This window comes from Rhinatrema bivittatum, chromosome 6 (assembly GCF_901001135.1).
Source record: "Rhinatrema bivittatum chromosome 6, aRhiBiv1.1, whole genome shotgun sequence".
Taxonomy (NCBI): Eukaryota; Metazoa; Chordata; class Amphibia; order Gymnophiona; family Rhinatrematidae; genus Rhinatrema; species Rhinatrema bivittatum.
In genome coordinates, this window is record NC_042620.1 from 105,552,071 (window position 1) to 105,571,227 (window position 19,157).

At 48.8% G+C, this 19,157-nt stretch overlaps 1 protein-coding gene across 3 annotated transcripts in view; it reads right to left on the reverse strand.

Annotated features, from left to right (window-relative positions):
- The window catches only part of LRP2 (LDL receptor related protein 2), a 769,913-nt gene that overhangs the window by 379,949 nt on the left and 370,807 nt on the right, over positions 1-19,157 (reverse strand). For all 3 annotated transcript variants that reach the window (XR_003857363.1, XM_029605680.1, XM_029605679.1), the window contains one exon: positions 18,044-18,187. Coding sequence is in view for 2 of the 3 variants with exons in the window: in XM_029605680.1 (XP_029461540.1) it covers positions 18,044-18,187 (144 nt within the window). In the remaining variant the exon portion in view is untranslated. The remainder of the gene's footprint in view (positions 1-18,043; positions 18,188-19,157) is intronic.

Genomic DNA, 19,157 nt, shown 5'->3' on the forward strand with positions numbered 1-19,157 from the left:
GAATGTAAAAAATATAAGCACAATTTGAGCATCCATCTCAACATTGTGCAGGCACGGACCTCAAATCCATTGAATTCCTGGGCACCATAAATTGGTAACTATTCAGAAATATTCAACCCACAGTATTTTTTTTCCTCATGCTGTCAAATAAATTAGTTAAGCTAGCTTGGAAGATATTAGGCTGTATCTCACCGAGATTAATTTCTGTGTGTAATTTTTCCTGCACTCTGAATGTTGCAGAATGGAGGCTGAAGAATCTGTATACAGGCAACTGGGATTTTAAATCAAGTCCCACTTCCTGTTGGAAGACTGTGGAGTAGGTATAATGAGAAGATTCATCCCTGTCCCCGAGATGCCCACTGGTTCTGAACGCTCTGGTCCCAACCCCGTGGTTTTCCTGTCCGCTGGTGTTTCTGACCGCAGGGTAGCTAGAAGCAGACGGAGAGGAAGTAGAGCACCTGGGCCACCAGAAGAAGCAAAAGTTACTAATAAGGGAGTTGTGAAGCATGGGGGGGAAGTCCCAAAAGACCCCTATGGGAAAGCATAAGCCAGCTAATTCAGCAAAAAATGGGAGCCAACAAGAAAAAGTGTCAGAGGGTAGCAGCAGCAGCATCAGTGCTCTCAGCATCGATACGATGCAGCTCACCCTCGAGGAAATCAAGGATCGGGCAGTCATCCAAACACAAGTCGTCCCGCCTATCCTTACTAACACTGTACCTGATACGGTTGCGCAAAGTCCAGCTGACCATGCGGAACATGCCTCAGCATCTCCTCGCAAGCCCAACATTAGGAACTCATGTAGTCCAAAAGATGAGATGCGGTACACAGATCCCCAAAGGATGAGATATGTATAGAACCCCATCCTGGCTGGCCTCCCGCTCACCATCTGAGTGATTCTGCACCAGCCCCGGTGGATGGCACAGACCGTATCGGTGGCCCTCCTATAACAGTCACCCCTTCGAGGCTCCGGACAGCGTCACACATTACTGGGGATACAGGCTTTATGACATCGATCCATGGGATAGATGACCTCGCTATTCACCTACTGCATTTCGATCTCCACTGCCCTCACACTGAGATTTCTCACCATATCCCGATAGTTGTGAGGAATCCAGAGAGCGTAATTACTTCCCTGCCCAATTCAGTTAGCTACAGTCACAGGAAGCAGCCTGCAGTGCCTTCATATGGACCACAGCGAGATGGATATGGTGAAGCTCGAAGTCTGAGACATCGCTCGTCTTCAGTGCCCTCTGCAGTGTCTCATCACAGTGCCACTGCTCACAGATCCTTGACACCAAAGTGGCCTCCAAGGATCCCTTCACCATTGGTGTGGCCGGACGAGGAACAAAGTAAGCCTGTTGCACAAAGCATAGAAGAAGTTCTGCTAAAGGAGTTCAAAGGCAGGGATAGATACAAGCAGCTGAGACACAAACAGGCATCATTTTTGCCTTCCTCACTTAGCGGATCTTTCAGCTCCTCCTCCTCTTTCTCCCGAAATTCAGGATCTGCTTCTACAGCCCGCAGATGTGACTGGGAGGATGTTGTCTACCCCAACAAGTGGCCGGAATTGGAACATGAACTTTAGGAACTGGTGCCCAGGTCCCTTATGTGTTGTATCAGACACAGGCACTACACATTGACTTGTTCCACATGATGGAGGCACATAGGAGGCGGGACCAGACTAAGCGTGAGAGGAGAAAGGAGCTGGAAGCAGCCAAGCCCACTCTAAGAGAGATCATAAACTGGGTGCGTACTTTCGCGCGTTTGGCTTCAGTCGTAGTGCATTCTGAGCCCGCTGCAATACAGCCTTTGCTCTCTTACTTAGACACTATCTTGGGCACATACGGAAAATATAGTGGTTTTGCATGGCTCGACTATGAGAGGCCTTCTGTGAGAGAATGGCCAGCAGGTACGCCATGTCGGGAGGAAGACAGGACAACAGCCTGTGGCTCACAAAAATGTCTACCCAGGCTATCAACTCCAAAGCCAGTTCACAACCCTTTCATAGTGAGCCGGCGCGCAGCAGGCAAACTAAGCGTACGCAAGGCACAAGCGGCACCTGCTGAAAATACAACTGTGGCGCCTGCTCCGTGACCAATTGCAGATATAAACACATCTGCAGTCGATGCGCCGCATCCCACCAGGCTAACAAATATCCCCGCAGCAACAAGTGAGAAGAAGGAACTGACCCTAGCGATGCTTCCATGGTTGGATCACTATCTCAGTAGGGCCGGGGCAAATACTATACTGAGTGTTTTTCGAGAAAGTTTCCTTATTCCCCTTCATGGGTCAGCCACAATTCACCTAAGGTGGTCAATGCTCCTTCAGCAGGCATTCTGGCTGACATTGTCAAGGAAAAACTTGGAAAGGAGGTTCAGTTTGGATGTATAGCTGGTCCATTCGCTAAGCCTCCTTTAGAGCACCTGGTGCTGTCCCCTCTAGCAGTCATTCCCAAAAAGAAGCATGGAAAATATAGTCTCATATACAACCTCTCTCACCCACTCAGAGTGTCAGTGAATGATCATATTCCTTCGGAATACTGCTCAGTGCAGTACTCATCCTTTGACATTGCATTGGACTTAAGACCCTGCGCTCAGGGCGCCCTTATGACGAAAGTGGACATCAAGTCTGCATTTAGACTGCTCCCGGTTCACCTGAGCAGTTTCCATCTACTCGGCTTCCAATTTGAAGGCAGTATTTACTATGACAAGTGTTTGCCAATGGAATGCTCAATCTTGTATGTCTATTTTGAAACCTTCGGTACTTTCCTTCATTGGGCAACTGAGGCATCCAGACTAGCATCGCTAGTTCACTATTTGGATGATTTCCTATTCATTGGAAAAAAGGTTCATTGGAATACATTAAGCTGTTCCATACTTTCCACAAACTGGCAAGCAGATTTGGTGTCCCTTTTGCAGAAGACAAGTCTCTAGGTCCAGTAACTGTCCTCACTTTCCTAGGGATCAAGCTTGATTCCACGCATATGGCATTCAGACTCCCAAGCAACATATAAACTAAACTGTCAGAGTTGATGGCTGCCACCTTGCACAGCAAGAAAGTCATGCTGAGACACATGAGGTCCCTCATAGGCAGCCTCGCCTTCGCTGTACGGGTTATTCTCATAGACAGGATTTTCCTGCATCATTTAATTCAGTCCACGATAGGTCTGGTTCATGACCACTACCATTTGCAGGTTAGTATGCCCATTAAGGAAGACCTGAAGCTATGGTCCAAGTTCCTCAGAAACTTCAATGGTGTCTCAGCCTGGCTCCCTTGCCCGGTCAGCAGCAACAACCTTCAGTTATATTCTGACACATCAGGAAGCATTGGATTTGGTGTCTATTTTAGGGGAGACTGCTGTGCTGCACGCTGGCCCGATAGCTGGGTCGCCCGCGGCTTAACCAAGAACATCACATTTCTCAAGCTCTTTCTCATTGTTGTCACTGTACATATTTGGGGCGTAGCCCTCAGCTGTCAACAGATGGTGTTATGATGTGACAATGCTGCAGTAGTTCAATCAATTAACAAACAGACCTCTAAGTGCCTCCTGGTGGCAGAGTTGCTGAGGGAATTCATTTTATGCTGCCTGCATGAGAACATTGTGACGCAGGCGAAGCATGTTCCTGGCACACGCAATGAGATACCTGACTCTCTTTCTCATAGCAAGTGGCCCCTGTTCACAAGTTGAGCTGAACAGCAGAGAGATCCCGGAATAGCTTTGGTCCCTCGGAACCAGACAGCACATGAAATGCTGCGAAGATCACGTGCCCCATCCACATGGAACTCATACAACCTCAACTACAGCAAAGTGAAAGCGTTTCTCATTGCAAACCGCTGGTCCGGCCACCAGGTTCCAGAGGACCTCTTGATTAGCTACATAGTAGATGCCAAGCAGCAGGAACTGTCCAGGAACATGGGTCGTTCGCACCTAGCAGCCCTAGCATTCTTCTCGAAGCTAGAAACGAGTTGCGTGGCACAGCATTTTGTGGTAAAATGGGTGATGGTCGGCTAGGCCAGAAAGTCCCTGCCTCAGCATGATGCATGGAGACCACTAAACAATGATTGTGGCACGTCCTGCCAGCGATAGCTACTGATGAGTTTGAGACCGCGCTTTTCCAGGTTGCTTATGCACTGGCATTTTTTTGGCGCATTGTGTGTCAGAGAGTTTACTGCGCCTTTGCGCAAGGCACCACAGCTTCGTGGCTTACTAGAAAAGGACATCAGCGTTTCAAACAGCACCTTATATCTAAAGCTGAGACAGTCAAAGACCAGGGTGCCGTCAGTGGTTAGAGGTTTGGAGACATGTCAGGTAGCAGCAGTAACCCTATACTTAACCTTACGCCTAAATGAGGATGGTTTATTTTTGCTGCACCTCGATAAATCCCCTTTAACTCACTACCAGTTTTCAGCAGTGTTCAAAAAAGCCTTAACAGAGGTGGGGCTTGAGAGTGAATGTTTTGGCACTCGCTTATTCCACATCGGAGCTGCTTCCAGTGCTGCTACCACCAGTATCACACAGGCAGTGATACAGCGGTTGAGTCAATGGAGATCGGGAGCTTACGCATCATACATTAGGCATAATGACGGTTCCCCTGCGTTGGTGCTGGGCCAGGCGCTCGTCATGGCCTAGTTTTCTATTTCACGTGATGGCTGTCCACTATCGCTCTGCATGGATCGGTGCTTACTCATTCAGTACGCATGCTCAGAAAAGGGCCATGGAAGGGAAATTTGGTCATGACCTTGGGCTGTCAGGGAAAGGATGGACACTCAAATGGCCTGGGTCAAGGAGGCATGCGATGGCACCATCTGTGGCCCATGCGGCAGTCGAGAAGAGTAAGCCTGACATCACCTGACCTGATCATCATACACCTTGGTGGCAATGACTTAGGCAAAGGTATTGGCATCACTCTGATGAACACGATTAGGGAGGACTTTAACTGCCTAGCCTCTTCATGGTCTTCCACAAAGATCTGCTGGTCTGAGATCATATCCCGACATAGTCTGATGTGCACCGGTTGGTGGGGAAGGTACCATGCCAAGTTCATTTGGCAGGTAGCTAAGGCCATACAACTCCAGGGTGGTTATCATTTGCGACATGAATGGGTGGGTGGACATTGTGCAGAATTATATACCCCAGACGGTATACACTTGTTGAACTTGGGAAATGATCTGTTCCTGCAAGCTATGCAGAGGTTAGTCATCCATTTGATGCAAGTATCATAGAGTTATCCATTTGATGCAGGAGCCATAGCCATTGTCTGGGGGGTGCTGTCACATGCGGGCGGAAGGGTACTTCATGCCCATGCATGCCAAGCCTCTGTGGCAGCAGCGACCGTGTCCGGGAAAGCATTTGTAAATAAAGAAGCATAGAAGGAAGCTGGGAGGTGCCAACTGTATGTGAGAGGCCTAAGGGCCCTCACTCATTTGCCAATGTTGGGCCCTGGCTCAAGGCCTCCACGGATCGATGGCTGGATCGTGGGGAGGGGCACTTGCGAGGCTTGTTTTTGTGGTAGCTAGGCTGAAATCCCCTCTGGTGAATGGGCTCTGGTGGGGGCTTGCTTTGTGATGGCCCAGGCCAAGATCCCATCTGGTGCTTGGCGGTCACAGTGCCTGTTCCAGGGGCTTGCAGCGAGCAAGACCCCGCGGCTCTGCTTGGGCATAAACCAGAGTTATTGGCACCTGCCCAGCAGCAAATCTGCAAACATTATTGACCAGACTCGGGGCCTAAATTAGATTCCCTTGTTAGGGACTCAAACGGCTGCAGCCTTTGCATCCAAATTATTTGTCACATTTTCCTTGTGTGTAATTGGAAAAGTCTAGCTAGGCGGGGTGGGGCCGGAATAGAGCCCAGGGTCCACCAATATGGATGTGCGAGCACCACAAGTAACCAGGCACCCGATGCATCCATGCAGGTGGCTGCCCCCACTGCACCGGTGCCTTGCCTCTGCCCAGAGGGGAGGGGGCTCCAACTGCCCCCCTCCATGTGGTGGTAATGGCACCGGCTTCGTGTTGCTGGGACTGTGGGGTGCTGGGCATGGTGGCTCTGCCTGTAATGGTGCTCCCACCCGATTGGCCCGGTGTCGGGGACGGAAATGTCATCAGGATGCGCCCCGACACTGGGTTGCCTGAATGGCCAGGTGGGAGCATGTGCAACTGCGTCGGGGGAAGGATGGCCGGCGGGCAATTTAAAACCCACCAACTCCTCTTGGCTCAGTCTCTTCCTCCTTGAGACCCCGAGAAGAGTGGTTACCCTCCCATCTCCCCTCCCTTGAATAGCTAGAGTTAATTGTTAGATAGCTGAGTAGATAAGAGTTCTTTTTTAGATAGCAGGCTTATGCCTATCTGCTATTCTATCGGGGCGACTGTGACCAAGCCCAGGAAAGCATTTGTAAATGCAGAAGCATAGAAGGAAGCTGGGAGCTGACAATTGTATGTGAGAGGCCTAAGGGTCCTCCCTCATTTGCCACAGATGATCAATGTTGGGCCCGGGCTCTGGGCCTCGATGGATCAGTGGCTGGTTTGTGGGGAGGGGCTCCAGCAGGGCTTGCATTGTGGCAACTGGGCTGAGATCCCATCCAGTGCTTGGCAGTCACGATGCCTATTCTGGGGGCTTGCAGCGTGTGAAACCCCGCTGCTCCACTTGGGCAGAAACCTGAGTTATCGGTATCTGCCCAGCCGCAATTCTGTAAACATTATTGACCAGACTCGGCGCCTAAATTAGACTCCCTTGTTAAGATTTTAATAAACAGCTGCAGCCTTTGCATCCAAATGATGTGTTGCATTTTCCTTGTGTGTAACTGGCGGAGTCTAGATAGGCTGGGGTGGTGGCGGAATAGAGCCCAGGGGTGTTCGGGCTGCTGGGTTACAAGAAGTGTGACCAAGGCAGAAACAAAAGCAGGCAAAAGCTGTAGCTGCTTTCACACATGTGGTTTAACTTTTCCATTACAAGGTTAAGCATTCATACCCTACTACATATTCTTGCATTTTTTTTTCTTAATGTAGGGAGAGAATCAAGGAAAAATCTGGCACTTAGTCAGGTACAATCAGCCTTATCATGAATTTCACAGCATGTCTATCCTTTGAAGGCCTCTCCTAGGGATCTCTCTACTCTGTCCCTCAATTCAACACTATACCATTACCTGTACAATCAGCCTCACTACAAGCTTAGTTCATGAGGCCAGCTGTAACAGCGAGAAGAATTCACTGTATCCTACCCTCTAAAAGGATGGATACATCTTCAAAAGGTGCAGTATAAACCAAAGCATTTATACTGGAGCTCTGTTAGCACTGCATCCTAGTCTACTTCATCAAAAATCAGAGGCTGATTATTACTGGGAGTAAAATTTCACATAGTATTGGCGATTTAGCGCTTGTTATTTTGCTACCAGGTCTGTCATGCAAATAAACCTGATAAAAAAAAATACTGTGTATAGTTTTTCTCCAAAGTTTTTCACTAAACTTTAACTATACCTCACTGAGAATGATATAGTTACTTTTTTGTGAAAAGCATTTCAAGAAACAAATGTCATGTGTAGTTTTGCTATGCACTAACAGCTAATGAGCTGCTTTACATAATTTTGCATATAAATGGTTAACAGTTTTACTACTACAGTAGCAATTAACCTGGTTTTTGGATCTACCTGAGCCTCCTGCTAAGGGAAGAGAGGAAACTATTGTGTGGTGATGGAGCAGTCATTCCATTCTAGGATGCAGAAAAGTATGAAGTCAAGTTGTTTAGTTCAGGTGATGTGTCAGTGCAGCCCAAACAGGGATGCATATATGACAATGGATAAATTGAGGAAGTGTGATGGAGAATGTGACACTATGTAAGGAGGAAACATTCATTTAATCCAAATAAATACATTTTCAGTAATGTCCCTCACAAGCATACTGGGGGAGGGAGGGGAAGTGGTGTTTTTGTTTGGTGCTTTGCAAATGCCATACCCTGGGTTCTGGTTGGAGAATGGAGACTTTGATGGAGAAGCTGCCTCAAGAATGGGTAAAAATGTGCCCAAAGTACACAACAATGACAATAGGAAATGACTGCTGGGGGTCGTATATCATGGGATATGGTTAATTTGTGTTTAATTGTTTCTTTATGGTCTTTGGGGCAGTGTTGGATTTAGGATTTTGCCACCCTTAGGCACTAGCAGTGCTGTCCCCTCCCTTCCTCTGGACAAAGAACAGAGCAGGTCTAAGGCATAGTTTTCTTTGCTCTGCTCTCCCTGCTCACCTCCTCTCCTCATAACTCTAAATGACAGGGAGGTAGGGGCTGGATTAGGAAGCAGAGTGGCCTTTTTTTCATACTCTGTAGATGGCATGGAGGGGAGAGCAGGGCAGTAGGGGCTGGAAATGGGAGTATAACAGTTTTTCTTTGCACTGTCCCTTCCATTCTCACCCCTCCCCTCCTGTTCTCTGATGAGTGAAATTCAGCAGAACTGGGAATCTGCAAATTTTCAGATGGCCTGCTGCCCCCAAAAAGTTTGTCACCCTAGGCACAGGTCTAGTGTGCCTATTGGCAAATCCAGGCCTGGTTAGGTGGTGGAGTGTTATATTATCTATGGGGTAATTACTGTTTACTGGTGCCACTGATGTGCTACTGGAGGTTGGTTTAGAGGGCCAAAACCACATTTCAGGTGAGAGAGAATGTGACGGGATCCCTAAATTGGGTCCATGTCTTTGAGTAAGGACGAGAGGAGACTTTGGGTGGGAGAGGCTAAGGTTGACACTCATCTCAGCTCCCAGTGTCCCACTGCCCCGGTTGTGCTTCCCTGTTCCCTGCCCCCACGGGCCAATGGCAAGCCTCCTCCATTCTTCCCGACCCCGCGCAGGCCAATTGGAAGCCTCCTCCCTTCTACCTGCCAATGGGAATAGAAAGAAGGGAGGAAGCTTCTGATTGGCCGGTGAGGCAGGAAGAAGGGACATAGCATAGGCCGGGGGTGGGGAGTTGGGAGGAGTGGCATTCCCTGTATGTACCTGGATCAGTCCAGACGGTGTGTTATGTCCCCCGTCCAGCAGATGGAGTCAGAACAAACTTCTGAGGGTACTGCTCTATAAGCCAGTGCACCCTCAGCATGCTCTCAGTGTTGGTTGATGAATCAAGTTTATTAAAAAAAAAAAAAAAGTACAAGGCAAGGCAGGTCAGTTATTCCTCAGGCTGCTCCTTCAGCACTGCAGACAGCTCTTCGCTTGTTTTCTGTCTCATTATTACTGACTTCGGGGTAAGTTTGGGGATTTTTTTCCTTTCAGCTTTGTTTCTAGGTTGCCGGACCTGTTGTTTTCTTCGGGGGTGATTGCTGATGGGCTCAGCCCCCACCCCCGTGCCGCGATTTGGCCCGCGGTCCCGAGACGCGCATTCCTCGGGACCGCCGACTGGGTAGAGCAAACGCTCTTCAGCGAGGCCGGGGAAAGCAGAAGCATTTTCCCTGCTGCCCGCAGCACTGGTTCCCTAGCAGCTCCCCCTCTCTTTGGTCGGGTTGTTTTATTCGCAGTCTAGATGCCGCGATCTGAGCGCTATGCTGCCTGTGGAGAGCCGGGGCTCTGGCTCTCCCGCGAGGGGGTATGTTCACGGTGCCTCCCTGGTGGAGAGGGCACACCTCATTGCCTGCGAGACGGCCTTCTTCGCCTGCCCCAGCACACCTGACTCTGCCCCTATCCCGGCTTTGGCGGGAACGGTGGCCATTTTGGCTGCGGAGGCATCTTGTACAGAAACAGAGGGAGAGGAGATGGAGGATCTCCTGGACGTGGCACCCCCGATTCTCACCCCGGTTCAGCCTTTGGGCACCAGGGGGCAGCCGGGAGATCCTCCTACCCTGCCTCCCGCGGGGCCCACGCATTTCACTAAGGAATTTGTGGTGTTAATGCATCAAGCCTACTTAGCAAGCATGGACCATGCCTCTGACCCAGCTACAGCACCCCCACCGCTCAAGATACATAGGGTGGGGGACACTCCGGGGCCTGGTACGTCAGGGTCCTCTGCGGGGGCTTCCCGGATAGGGTTGGCACTCCCCCTGGTAGCGGGTCTCTCTTCGGGGGCCGCTCCAGCTCTCATTGATCCGCAGGGCCTGGATGACCCTCTCCTGACAGCCCAACTGGAAGGTGATGATCCCCGAGTGTTGCGCATTTTTCAGAAGGAGGAGTTGGATGATCTCATTCCTCATATTCTTCAGGAGCTGGACCTTGATCCGCCGCAGGAAGTGCTAGCGCCCGTCGTGCCAGGACCCTCCATTTCAGGGAAAAAGGGGGATCCCGTCCTGGCGGGTCTCCGACCATTAGCTAGGGCCTTCCCTAATCATCCCACCTTTATGCAGCTGATAGCCAGGGAATGGGATGCTCCCGAATCTTCTCTAAAGGTCAGCAGAGTGATGGAAAAGCTCTACCCTCTCCCGGAGGAGTTATTGGACCTCCTTAGGGTCCCATCGGTGGATTCAGCAGTTTCAGTGGTCACCAAAAGGACCACCATTCCGGTAACGGGGGGGGGGGGGGGGGGGGGGGAGGCACGGCGCTGCGGGACCTACAGGACCGGAAGCTGGAGATCTACCTCAAGAGGGTCTTTCAGGTCTCAGCTCTTGGGCTCCGGGCGGCACTCTGCACTTCCCTGGAGCAGCGGGTGGGTCTTCGTTGGGTGCAGCAGTTGTTGACTTCGCAAGCTCTCCCGCCCGAGGAAGCCTCGCAGGCAGATCGCCTGGAGGCAGTGGTCGCTTATGGAGCAGATGCCCTTTACGACCTCGTGAGAGTACTGGCTAGATCCATGGTCTCGGTAGTCTCGGCACGCCGGCTCCTGTGGCTCAGAAACTGGTCAGCGGACTCTTCGTCTAAGGCGCGGTTGGGATCCCTGCCGTTCAAGGACAAGTTTCTCTTTGGGGAGGATCTGGACCAGATCATCAAGCTTCTGGGGGAAAATGCGGTATATCGGGTTCCAGAGGACAGACCCAGATCATCTGGCTCCAGGTCCTTCGCTCCCTCCAGGAACCATTTCCGGACGCAGCGCAGATCCCACACCACTAGACAGTCGTCCTCACCTCGACCTCCTTCTGCCAGGTCCCAGGCGTGGACTCGTTCCTTTCAAGGCCGCAGGTCACCCAGGGATGGGGGGGTGCACGGGGCGGCCAACAAGACCGCCCAATGATGCCAGAAGGTCCCACTCCTCGACCCCCAGGATCGGGGGATGCATCTCACTCTTCTACGAGGAGTGGGCTCACATCACCTCCGACCAGTGGATCTTGGACATCTTAAGGCGAGGCTACGCATTGGAATTTGTAAGGCCCCCGAGAGACCGGTTCCTCTTCTCCCCCTGCGGATCCCCACGCAAGCAGTTCGCAGTCTGTCAGACCCTCAACAGATGCCTAGATCTCGGGGCCATCTTACCGGTACCACCGCAGGAAGTGGGCTCCGGCCACTATTCGATCTATTTTGTGGTCCCCAAAAAGGATGGTTCCTTCCATCCGATCCAGGATCTCAAAATGGTCAACAAGTCACTCAGGGTGCTCCACTTTCGGATGGAGACCCTACGGTCTGTAATAGCGGCAGTTCACAGAGGAGAGTTCCTTGCGTCGCTGGATCTGACGGAGGCTTACCTGCACATTCCCATTCTCCAGCAGCATCAGCGGTTCCTTCGATTCAAGATCCTGGGATGGCACTTTCAGTTTCAAGCACTCCCGTTCGGTCTTGCGACTGCTCCCCGCACCTTTTCCAAGGTGATGGTGGCAATAGCTGCGGCCCTCCGGCGGGAAGGCATTCTGGTCCATCCGTATCTGGACGATTGACTCATCCACGCCAAGACTCTCGCGCAGGGACATGCAGCGGTCTCTCGGGTGGTACACAGCTTCTCCAATCCTTAGGTTGGGTCATCAACTTCTCCAAGAGTACACTTCTTCCGTCGCAGGTCTTGGATTTCCTGGGAGCCCGATTCGACACGGCCAAGGTCTATCTGTGCCCAAATCGGGCACAAGCGATCCAGGAGCAGGTGAACCACTTCTCGACTCTACCGACTCCCACGTCCTGGGATTACCTGCAGCTCCTCAGCTCCATGGCATCCACCATAGACCTCATTCCCTGGGCCTTCGCACAGCTACGCCCATTACAGAGGGAACTTCTCTCTCGCTGGAAACTGGTGTCTCAGGACTATCAGCTGGTCCTACCACTCCCGCAGTGTGCCAGAGACAGTCTCCGATGGTGGTTGGACCCTCACCAGCTGGCCCAGGGAATGCCCCTGGAGGTTCCAGATTGGGTGGTGGTCACCACGGACGCCAGCTTGACCGGCTGGGGGCAGTCTGCCACTCAAGATCTGCACAGGAACGATGGACAAAGGAACAGTCCAAGTGGTCCATCAATCGACTGGAAGCGAGGGCAGTTCGCTTGGCGTTGCTACAGTTTCTTCCGCTCCTACAAATGTTGATATCAATCATATCTAGCAGAATCTCCCTGCCCCTCTTCTGACTAACCACTATCATGTATCCCACTTAGTTAATTATTACTTGTATAACTTCCATATTATTCGTATGCTATTGTTTTTGTTATTATTGTTATTTCTACTATTCCTATTATAATCATGTGACAAATGTAAAGCCTGTTGCTAAGTTCTGTTCTCTGTAAACCGATGAGATGTTCCCAACGTTCGTCGGTATATAAAAGATATTAAATAAAATAAATAAATGCAGCATCGAGCGGTCAGGATATTGTCAGACAACGCAACCGCGGTGGCGTACATCAATCGTCAGGGGGGCACAAGGAACCAGCAAGTCTCCCTGGAAATAGACGTACTGATGGCTTGGGTGGAGAAGCATCTTGCCCATCTGGCGGCCTCCCACATTGCCAGGGTAGACAACATCCAGGTGGACTTTCTGAGTCGACAACATTTGGATCCAGGAGAGTGGGAGCTCTCCGAAGAGGCAATGCAGATCCTCACGCAACACTGGGGAATCCCCCACTTTGATCTCATGACCACATCTCAAAACGCCAAGGCGGCCAGATTCTTCAGCCGCAGACGGGATCACGGCGCAGAGGGAGTGGATGCGCTCGTCCTCCCTTGGCCTCCTCACCTTCTCCTCTATGTCTTTCCACCGTGGCCCCTAGTGGGCAAAGTCCTCTGGAGAATAGAGAGACATCAGGGCCAGGTCATACTAGTAGCGCCGGAGTGGCCGCGCCGACTGTGGTTTGCGGACCTGATCCACCTAGCGGTGGACGGCCCAATTCGTCTGGGGCATATACCACATCTACTACATCACGGCCCAGTATTTTTCGACCAGGCAGAACGCTTCTGTCTTGCAGCATGGCTTTTGAAAGGCATCAGCTCCAACGCCGGGGGTACCCGGATTCCATAGTCACGACCCTCCTTAAGGCTAGAAAACCGTCCACTTCCGTCGCTTATGTTCGGGTTTGGCACTTCTTTGAGTCCTGGTGCTCTTCCCACTCTACATGCCCGAGGGCAGCCTCTATCGCTCAGATTCTTCAGTTTCTGCAGGATGGTGTTGACAAAGGGCTAGCATACAATTTTATTCGAGTCCAGGTTACGGCCCTAGGGTCCTTGGTGCGCCTACAGGACTACAGGTCCTTGTCTTCGCATCCTGACATAGTTCGTTTCCTTCGGGGGGTTAAACACTTGAGGCCCCCGGTACACTCTCCTTGTCCCTCCTGGAGCCTCAATTTGGTCCTTCGCTCCCTAGCAGGATCTCCCTTTGAACCCCTGTGGTCTTCCACTCTCAAGGATCTCACTCTTAAGACGGTGTTTCTTGTGGCCATTTGTTCTGCGCGCCGCGTTTCAGAATTACAAGTGTTATCCTGCAGAGAACCATACCTCCGTTTCACTGACTCTGGTGTGTCGTTGCGCACGGTTTCTTCCTTTCTTCCCAAGGTGGTATCGGCTTTTCACTTGAATCAGACGGTGGAGTTGCCTTCCTTCTCTGCGGAGGACCTACCGGACCTCAGACGGCTGGATGTTAAGCGTACGCTGATTCGCTACTTGGAGGTCACCAATGAATTTCAGCTTTCGGATCATCTCTTTGTCCTCTGGTCCAGACCACGGAGAGGTCATCAGGCCACAAAGACAACAGTCGCTCACTGGCTCAAGGAGGTCATTGTAGCGGCTTATATCGGAGCAGGCAAGGAGCCACCGTTGGGCGTAAAAGCTCACTCTCTTCGTTCTCAGGCTGCTTCCTGGGCAGAAAGTCAATCTGTTTCTGTTCAGGAGATCTGTCGAGCAGCGACTTGGAAGTCTCTACATACTTTCGCACGACACTACAGGTTACACAGCTCCAGTCACCGTTCTCCAGCTACTTTGGGGACAGGGTAGTTCGAGCAGGGCTCTCAGGGGCTCACCCTCTATAGGGACGCTTGGGTACATCCCACCGTCTGGACTGATCCAGGTACGTACAGGGAAAAGAAAATTACTTCTTACCTGCTAATTTTCGTTCCTGTAGTACCATGGATCAGTCCAGATGCCCTCCCTCAGTAGAATTGGGGGGTTGCTGCTCAAACTAGCCTCTGTCTCTGTTTCTTCACTTCAGCTGTTTTCATGCTATGTTTAGGGGCTTCGCTCCACAGTTCGTTTTGCAAGTTGGTTCGTTATCAGTTTGGGTAGAACAGTTCTGGTTTAAGACTTGATTCACCATTCTCCTGATTTATCTGGCTTTGGCTTTGATATTCTATATACTGAGAGTATGCTGAGGTTGCACTGGCTTATAGAGCAGTACCCTCAGAAATTTGTTCTGACTCCATCTGCTGGATGGGGGACATAACCCACCGTCTGGACTAATCCATTGAACTACAAGAACGAAAATTAGCAGGTAAGAAGTAATTTTCTTGTGTCGAAACGAGGCCGCCATGGGAGCTAATCCCTGTAACGGCAAAGAAGAAACCCGATCCCAACGAATCAAGGCCGCCACGAGATCCCAACCCCGTGATAGCGAAGAGGAAGCCTGACTCTGGCCAAGCAAGGCCGCCACGGGAGCCCATCCCTGTGGTGGCGAAAAAGAAGTCCCGCTGGACTAAAGCAGCGGCGGAACTGGAGCCCATTCCTGCAGCGAAGGAAGAAGAGGTTTGGCGGTGAGGCCCGGTGCATGCATGTCTGAATGGAAGCCTGGGTGTGGGTGTGAATGGGAGCCTGGGTGTGGGTGTGAATGGGTGCCTGGGTGAGGGCTGGTGTGTGTGTGGGTGTGAATGGGTGTGTGCTGATGTGTGTGGGTGTGAATGGGTGCGAGAGCATTTGTGTGTGGTTTTGAGCTTGTATATAAGAGAGAGCATGTGTGTGATTGAGAGAGAGACTGGTCAGGGAGGTGATGTGTTTCTGGGTGAGAGAGAGAGACTGGCCAGGAAGATGACTGGTGTGCGCGTGAGTGACTGGTTGTGGGCCCTAAGACGATCATGAGGACAGAGCTTCAGCAGCTGCTGCTGCTTCTGGTGTGTGCTTTTGGCCTGCAAGAGAAAGGATTAGGAAAGTTGCTGGAGATGGTAAGTAAAGGTGTCTTTTAAAGTTTATTTTTCTTGATTGACTGCCATTTTAATTATTGGGTATTATGTAATCTGTTTTGAAATATTTAATTGGTATTTGGACAATTTTTAAATAATTTTTATGAGTTTTTAATTGTTGGATGTTATTCTGTTCATCAGCTGTTTTGAAATATTTATTAGTATAGTTTTACAATTATTTCTGTGTGGGGGTCTATAGCAGCTTGGCTTATTCTGTTTTCCTAATAAAAAGTATATTGGTGTTTAGGGCCTGGTTTAATATTTGTAGTGTTACCTATTCATAGATAGGGTTGTTACTGTTGGAGTGCAAGCCATAATGCAGGTGTAACTTTGTGCAGATTAGTTTGTGTGCATTATTGTAGATCTGGGACTATGTTAGGTGCTATATTTGTTTCCATTTCTCCAGGTTTGCACTGCATGTAGAGTGGCTTTTTTGGTTTTCCATTCTAGTTTCTGCCTCCATATTTATAATTTGTGGTCTTTCTGTCCTTGGTGAAGGTCAGCTTTGTGTGTGACAGAGGTGAGGTATTTTACTAGCTTATAGGCATTTGTATCAATCTTATTTGTTGTGTTTTCTCAATAGGATATGCATTAGAGGTAAATTACTGTCTTTTCATAAGGAAGGCTATTGTACCTAGTAGTAAAGGGAGTTTGTTTTGCTTTTACTGAGATGTCACCAGAACATCTTTTTTGTTGGTGAGTTGTATGGGTAATGACCTAGTTCTGTTCTGACCCATTGTTGGGGGTCGAGGGGGTTCCTGTGGATGCAGAGTATATGTTTACATATAGCCCCTTGACGGCCACATGTTCAGTGTGTCACGCATGTGAGAACCATCTGTCAGGTGTGTCCCAGCCGAAAAAAGGTTGAGAACCACTGCTCTAAAAAAATTGCAGAGGGTAAAGTGTTATATATACAGTACCAGTAAACCACCACTAGAAGACATAAGAAACAGTTATGAGCTCCTTTGCATGTATTTTAAAGGGAATGTTCCAGACGAAGGTTACCACCAGGAGGTTATCATGTTATAGTTCCTTTTAAGAGGGTTGGCAAGAGTATCCTTTGGGAAATGATTCAAGAGAGGGTATACATATATATATTTTTTTTTTCTTGATTCAGCAGAAATTCAAAGAACTAATAACAGTCCACCATGGAGTAGGGATGGGGAAGAGCTACCAGCTAGGGCTTGTAGGCCGAGGGACCCCCTCCAATGTGGAGTGGGCCCTGAAGGGAGTTTACCCCTCAAGGGGAAAGGCCTGAAGCTGAAGAATGATCATTTTCACGAAAGAGGAACCCGATCCATGGTTTTCCCACAGGAAGGGTTGGCTCTTTCTTAGAAAGGAAGGAGAGGAAGTAGAAGCTCATATGAAGTATCAAGGCATTAGGGAAGTCCCTTAATGTCGCCGGGTAAAGAAAATACCTGACCAGGGAAAAGGCAATACTCTTTTTGGCCCATGTGTAAGAGGTGGTCGTATTGTGGTAGTAAAGGTGAATGCATATGAAGAATGGTGAAGTATCCTACTGAAGGTGGGATAGCATATAGTTCACCGTGTATCTATGGGATCTAGAAATGTGAGTTATATGTTTCTAAGTGATTTAGAGGTAAAGTGGTGAAAAAGCAGTGGAATACTTCCTTAAACTCTATTACAACCTACTGCTATTTGTGTTTGGATGTTGGTGAACTTGTATGTAGGCTGTAAAGCCTGTGAACTTTGATTAATTCAGCTATATTGTGATACCCACTTTTAAATCTTTGTAAATAGTTGCAGTGCTGGAATCCCCACAAATAAAAGTTTAAAGGTTTTTGGAAACATTCCTGGTGTGGAGTTTGATTCAGGGGTACCCTGACTCCCTGCCACCACTAGCTAAAAGAAAGATACTGGAGTTCAGAAAGGGGAGTCCTGGGTGAGTGGCCTTCCTTTCCAGCTCAAGAGATGAGAACAGCCAGTTTGCTTCTAGCCCAGGTCCACTACACCATGTGCTTGACCCACAGTGCTAAACCCTAATAAACCTAAGAGATTTGCACTAGATACCCAGCTCAATGTCAGAGCCTCAATATTTTATTTGTCCCATTAGGGGATTACATGCTTTACTGCAAGTTAACTATTCATTTAAATCAACTTTTTCATTTATAAAACTACATACAAAATTTTAATATTTGTAAAGTGAAAACAAATTTGCAAAGTTATCCTAGTGAGGTAATGTAAGACATATTGGGCCAGCCATAGAAAGAATTTTTCACATAAAAACAAAATGGAAAAACAAACATTTTAGTATAAATGGCCTATTGTTAGGCATTCCAATTGATTGTAATATATTTGTTTTTACGGTTGCATTTTTCTTTGTGTACATATAATGGATATGGGAAAATGAGGGAAGAATGTGTTTAGAGAGGTGGGGCAAAGCTCGAGAAAGCGTAATATTAATTCAATATAAGTAACTGCTTACTCCATATTTCTGTAATTTGAATTTCTCAGGATAAAGCAACATTTCACAAAATCCCTTCACAGGAATGCTTGTGTTTTGATGGGAAGAGTTACTTGTTTTCAGATTTCAACACTAAAAACTTCAAGTGATTACCTCAATTGACTGAGTGGCAGGGTTAGTGTAGTAAAGGTTTCCTGATATCCAGTCTAAAGCCAAACCAACAGGAGAGCCTATTACAGCCGCCGGAGCAAACACTGTTCTGTTAGTTCCATCTGACCTCACTCTGTGAATTTCACCCTTGGAAAGAAAATGAGAAAAGTGAGCAAGTTTCAAAGACATCATTTACTTTTTCTTCAGAAGAAGTTTTTATCTCAATGATTAGAAAAGTATGCAATCCATAAACCTGGTGGCAAGCTCCTTAGTTAAATATTACCAACAAAGATTGCATCAAACTTATTTTATGCAATGAAAAAAACCTGTCACATGCCATTATATGAAGAAACCAACCTTTTAACCTATAGAATGCCCTATTTCCTGTAATACAGACCAAGCAGAATAAAAGGAAATGCTCAGAAAATATATTGCACCAAATATTATGAGTTTTTTACCCACTATCGGGCCAATACAGTACAGTGCACGCCATCGGAGCGCACTGTTAACCCGCATTTGGACGCACGTTTTCAATGTGCTAGCTTTACCCCTTATTCAGTAAGAGGTAATAGCGTGTCAAAAACACGCGGCCAACCCCCCCCCCCCCCCCGAAACTAATAGTGCCCGCAACATGCAAATGCATGTTGATGGCCCTATTAGTTATTCCCGTACGATTCAGTAAGTAAAATGTGCAGCCAAGCTGCACATTTTACTTTCAGAAATTAGCGCCTACCCAAAGGTAGGCGTTAATTTCTGCCGGCACCAGGAAAGTGTACAGAAAAGCAGTAAAAACTGTTTTTCTGTACACCCTCCGACTTAATATCATGGTGATATTAAGTCGGAGGTCCCAAAAGTAAAAAATAATTAAAAATAAAAGAAATAAAAAATTTAAAATCAGCCCGCGGCTTGAAAACCGGACACTTAATTTTGCCGGCATCCGGTTTCCGAACCCTTGGCTGTTAGCGATTTTGAGAACCGACGCCGGCAAAATTGAGCGTCAGCTGTCAAACTCGCTGACAGCCACCGCTCCTGTCAAAAAAGAGGCGCTAGGGACGTGCTAGTGTCCCTAGCGCCTCTTTTTACCACGGGCCCTCATTTGAATACTAAATCGCGTGCA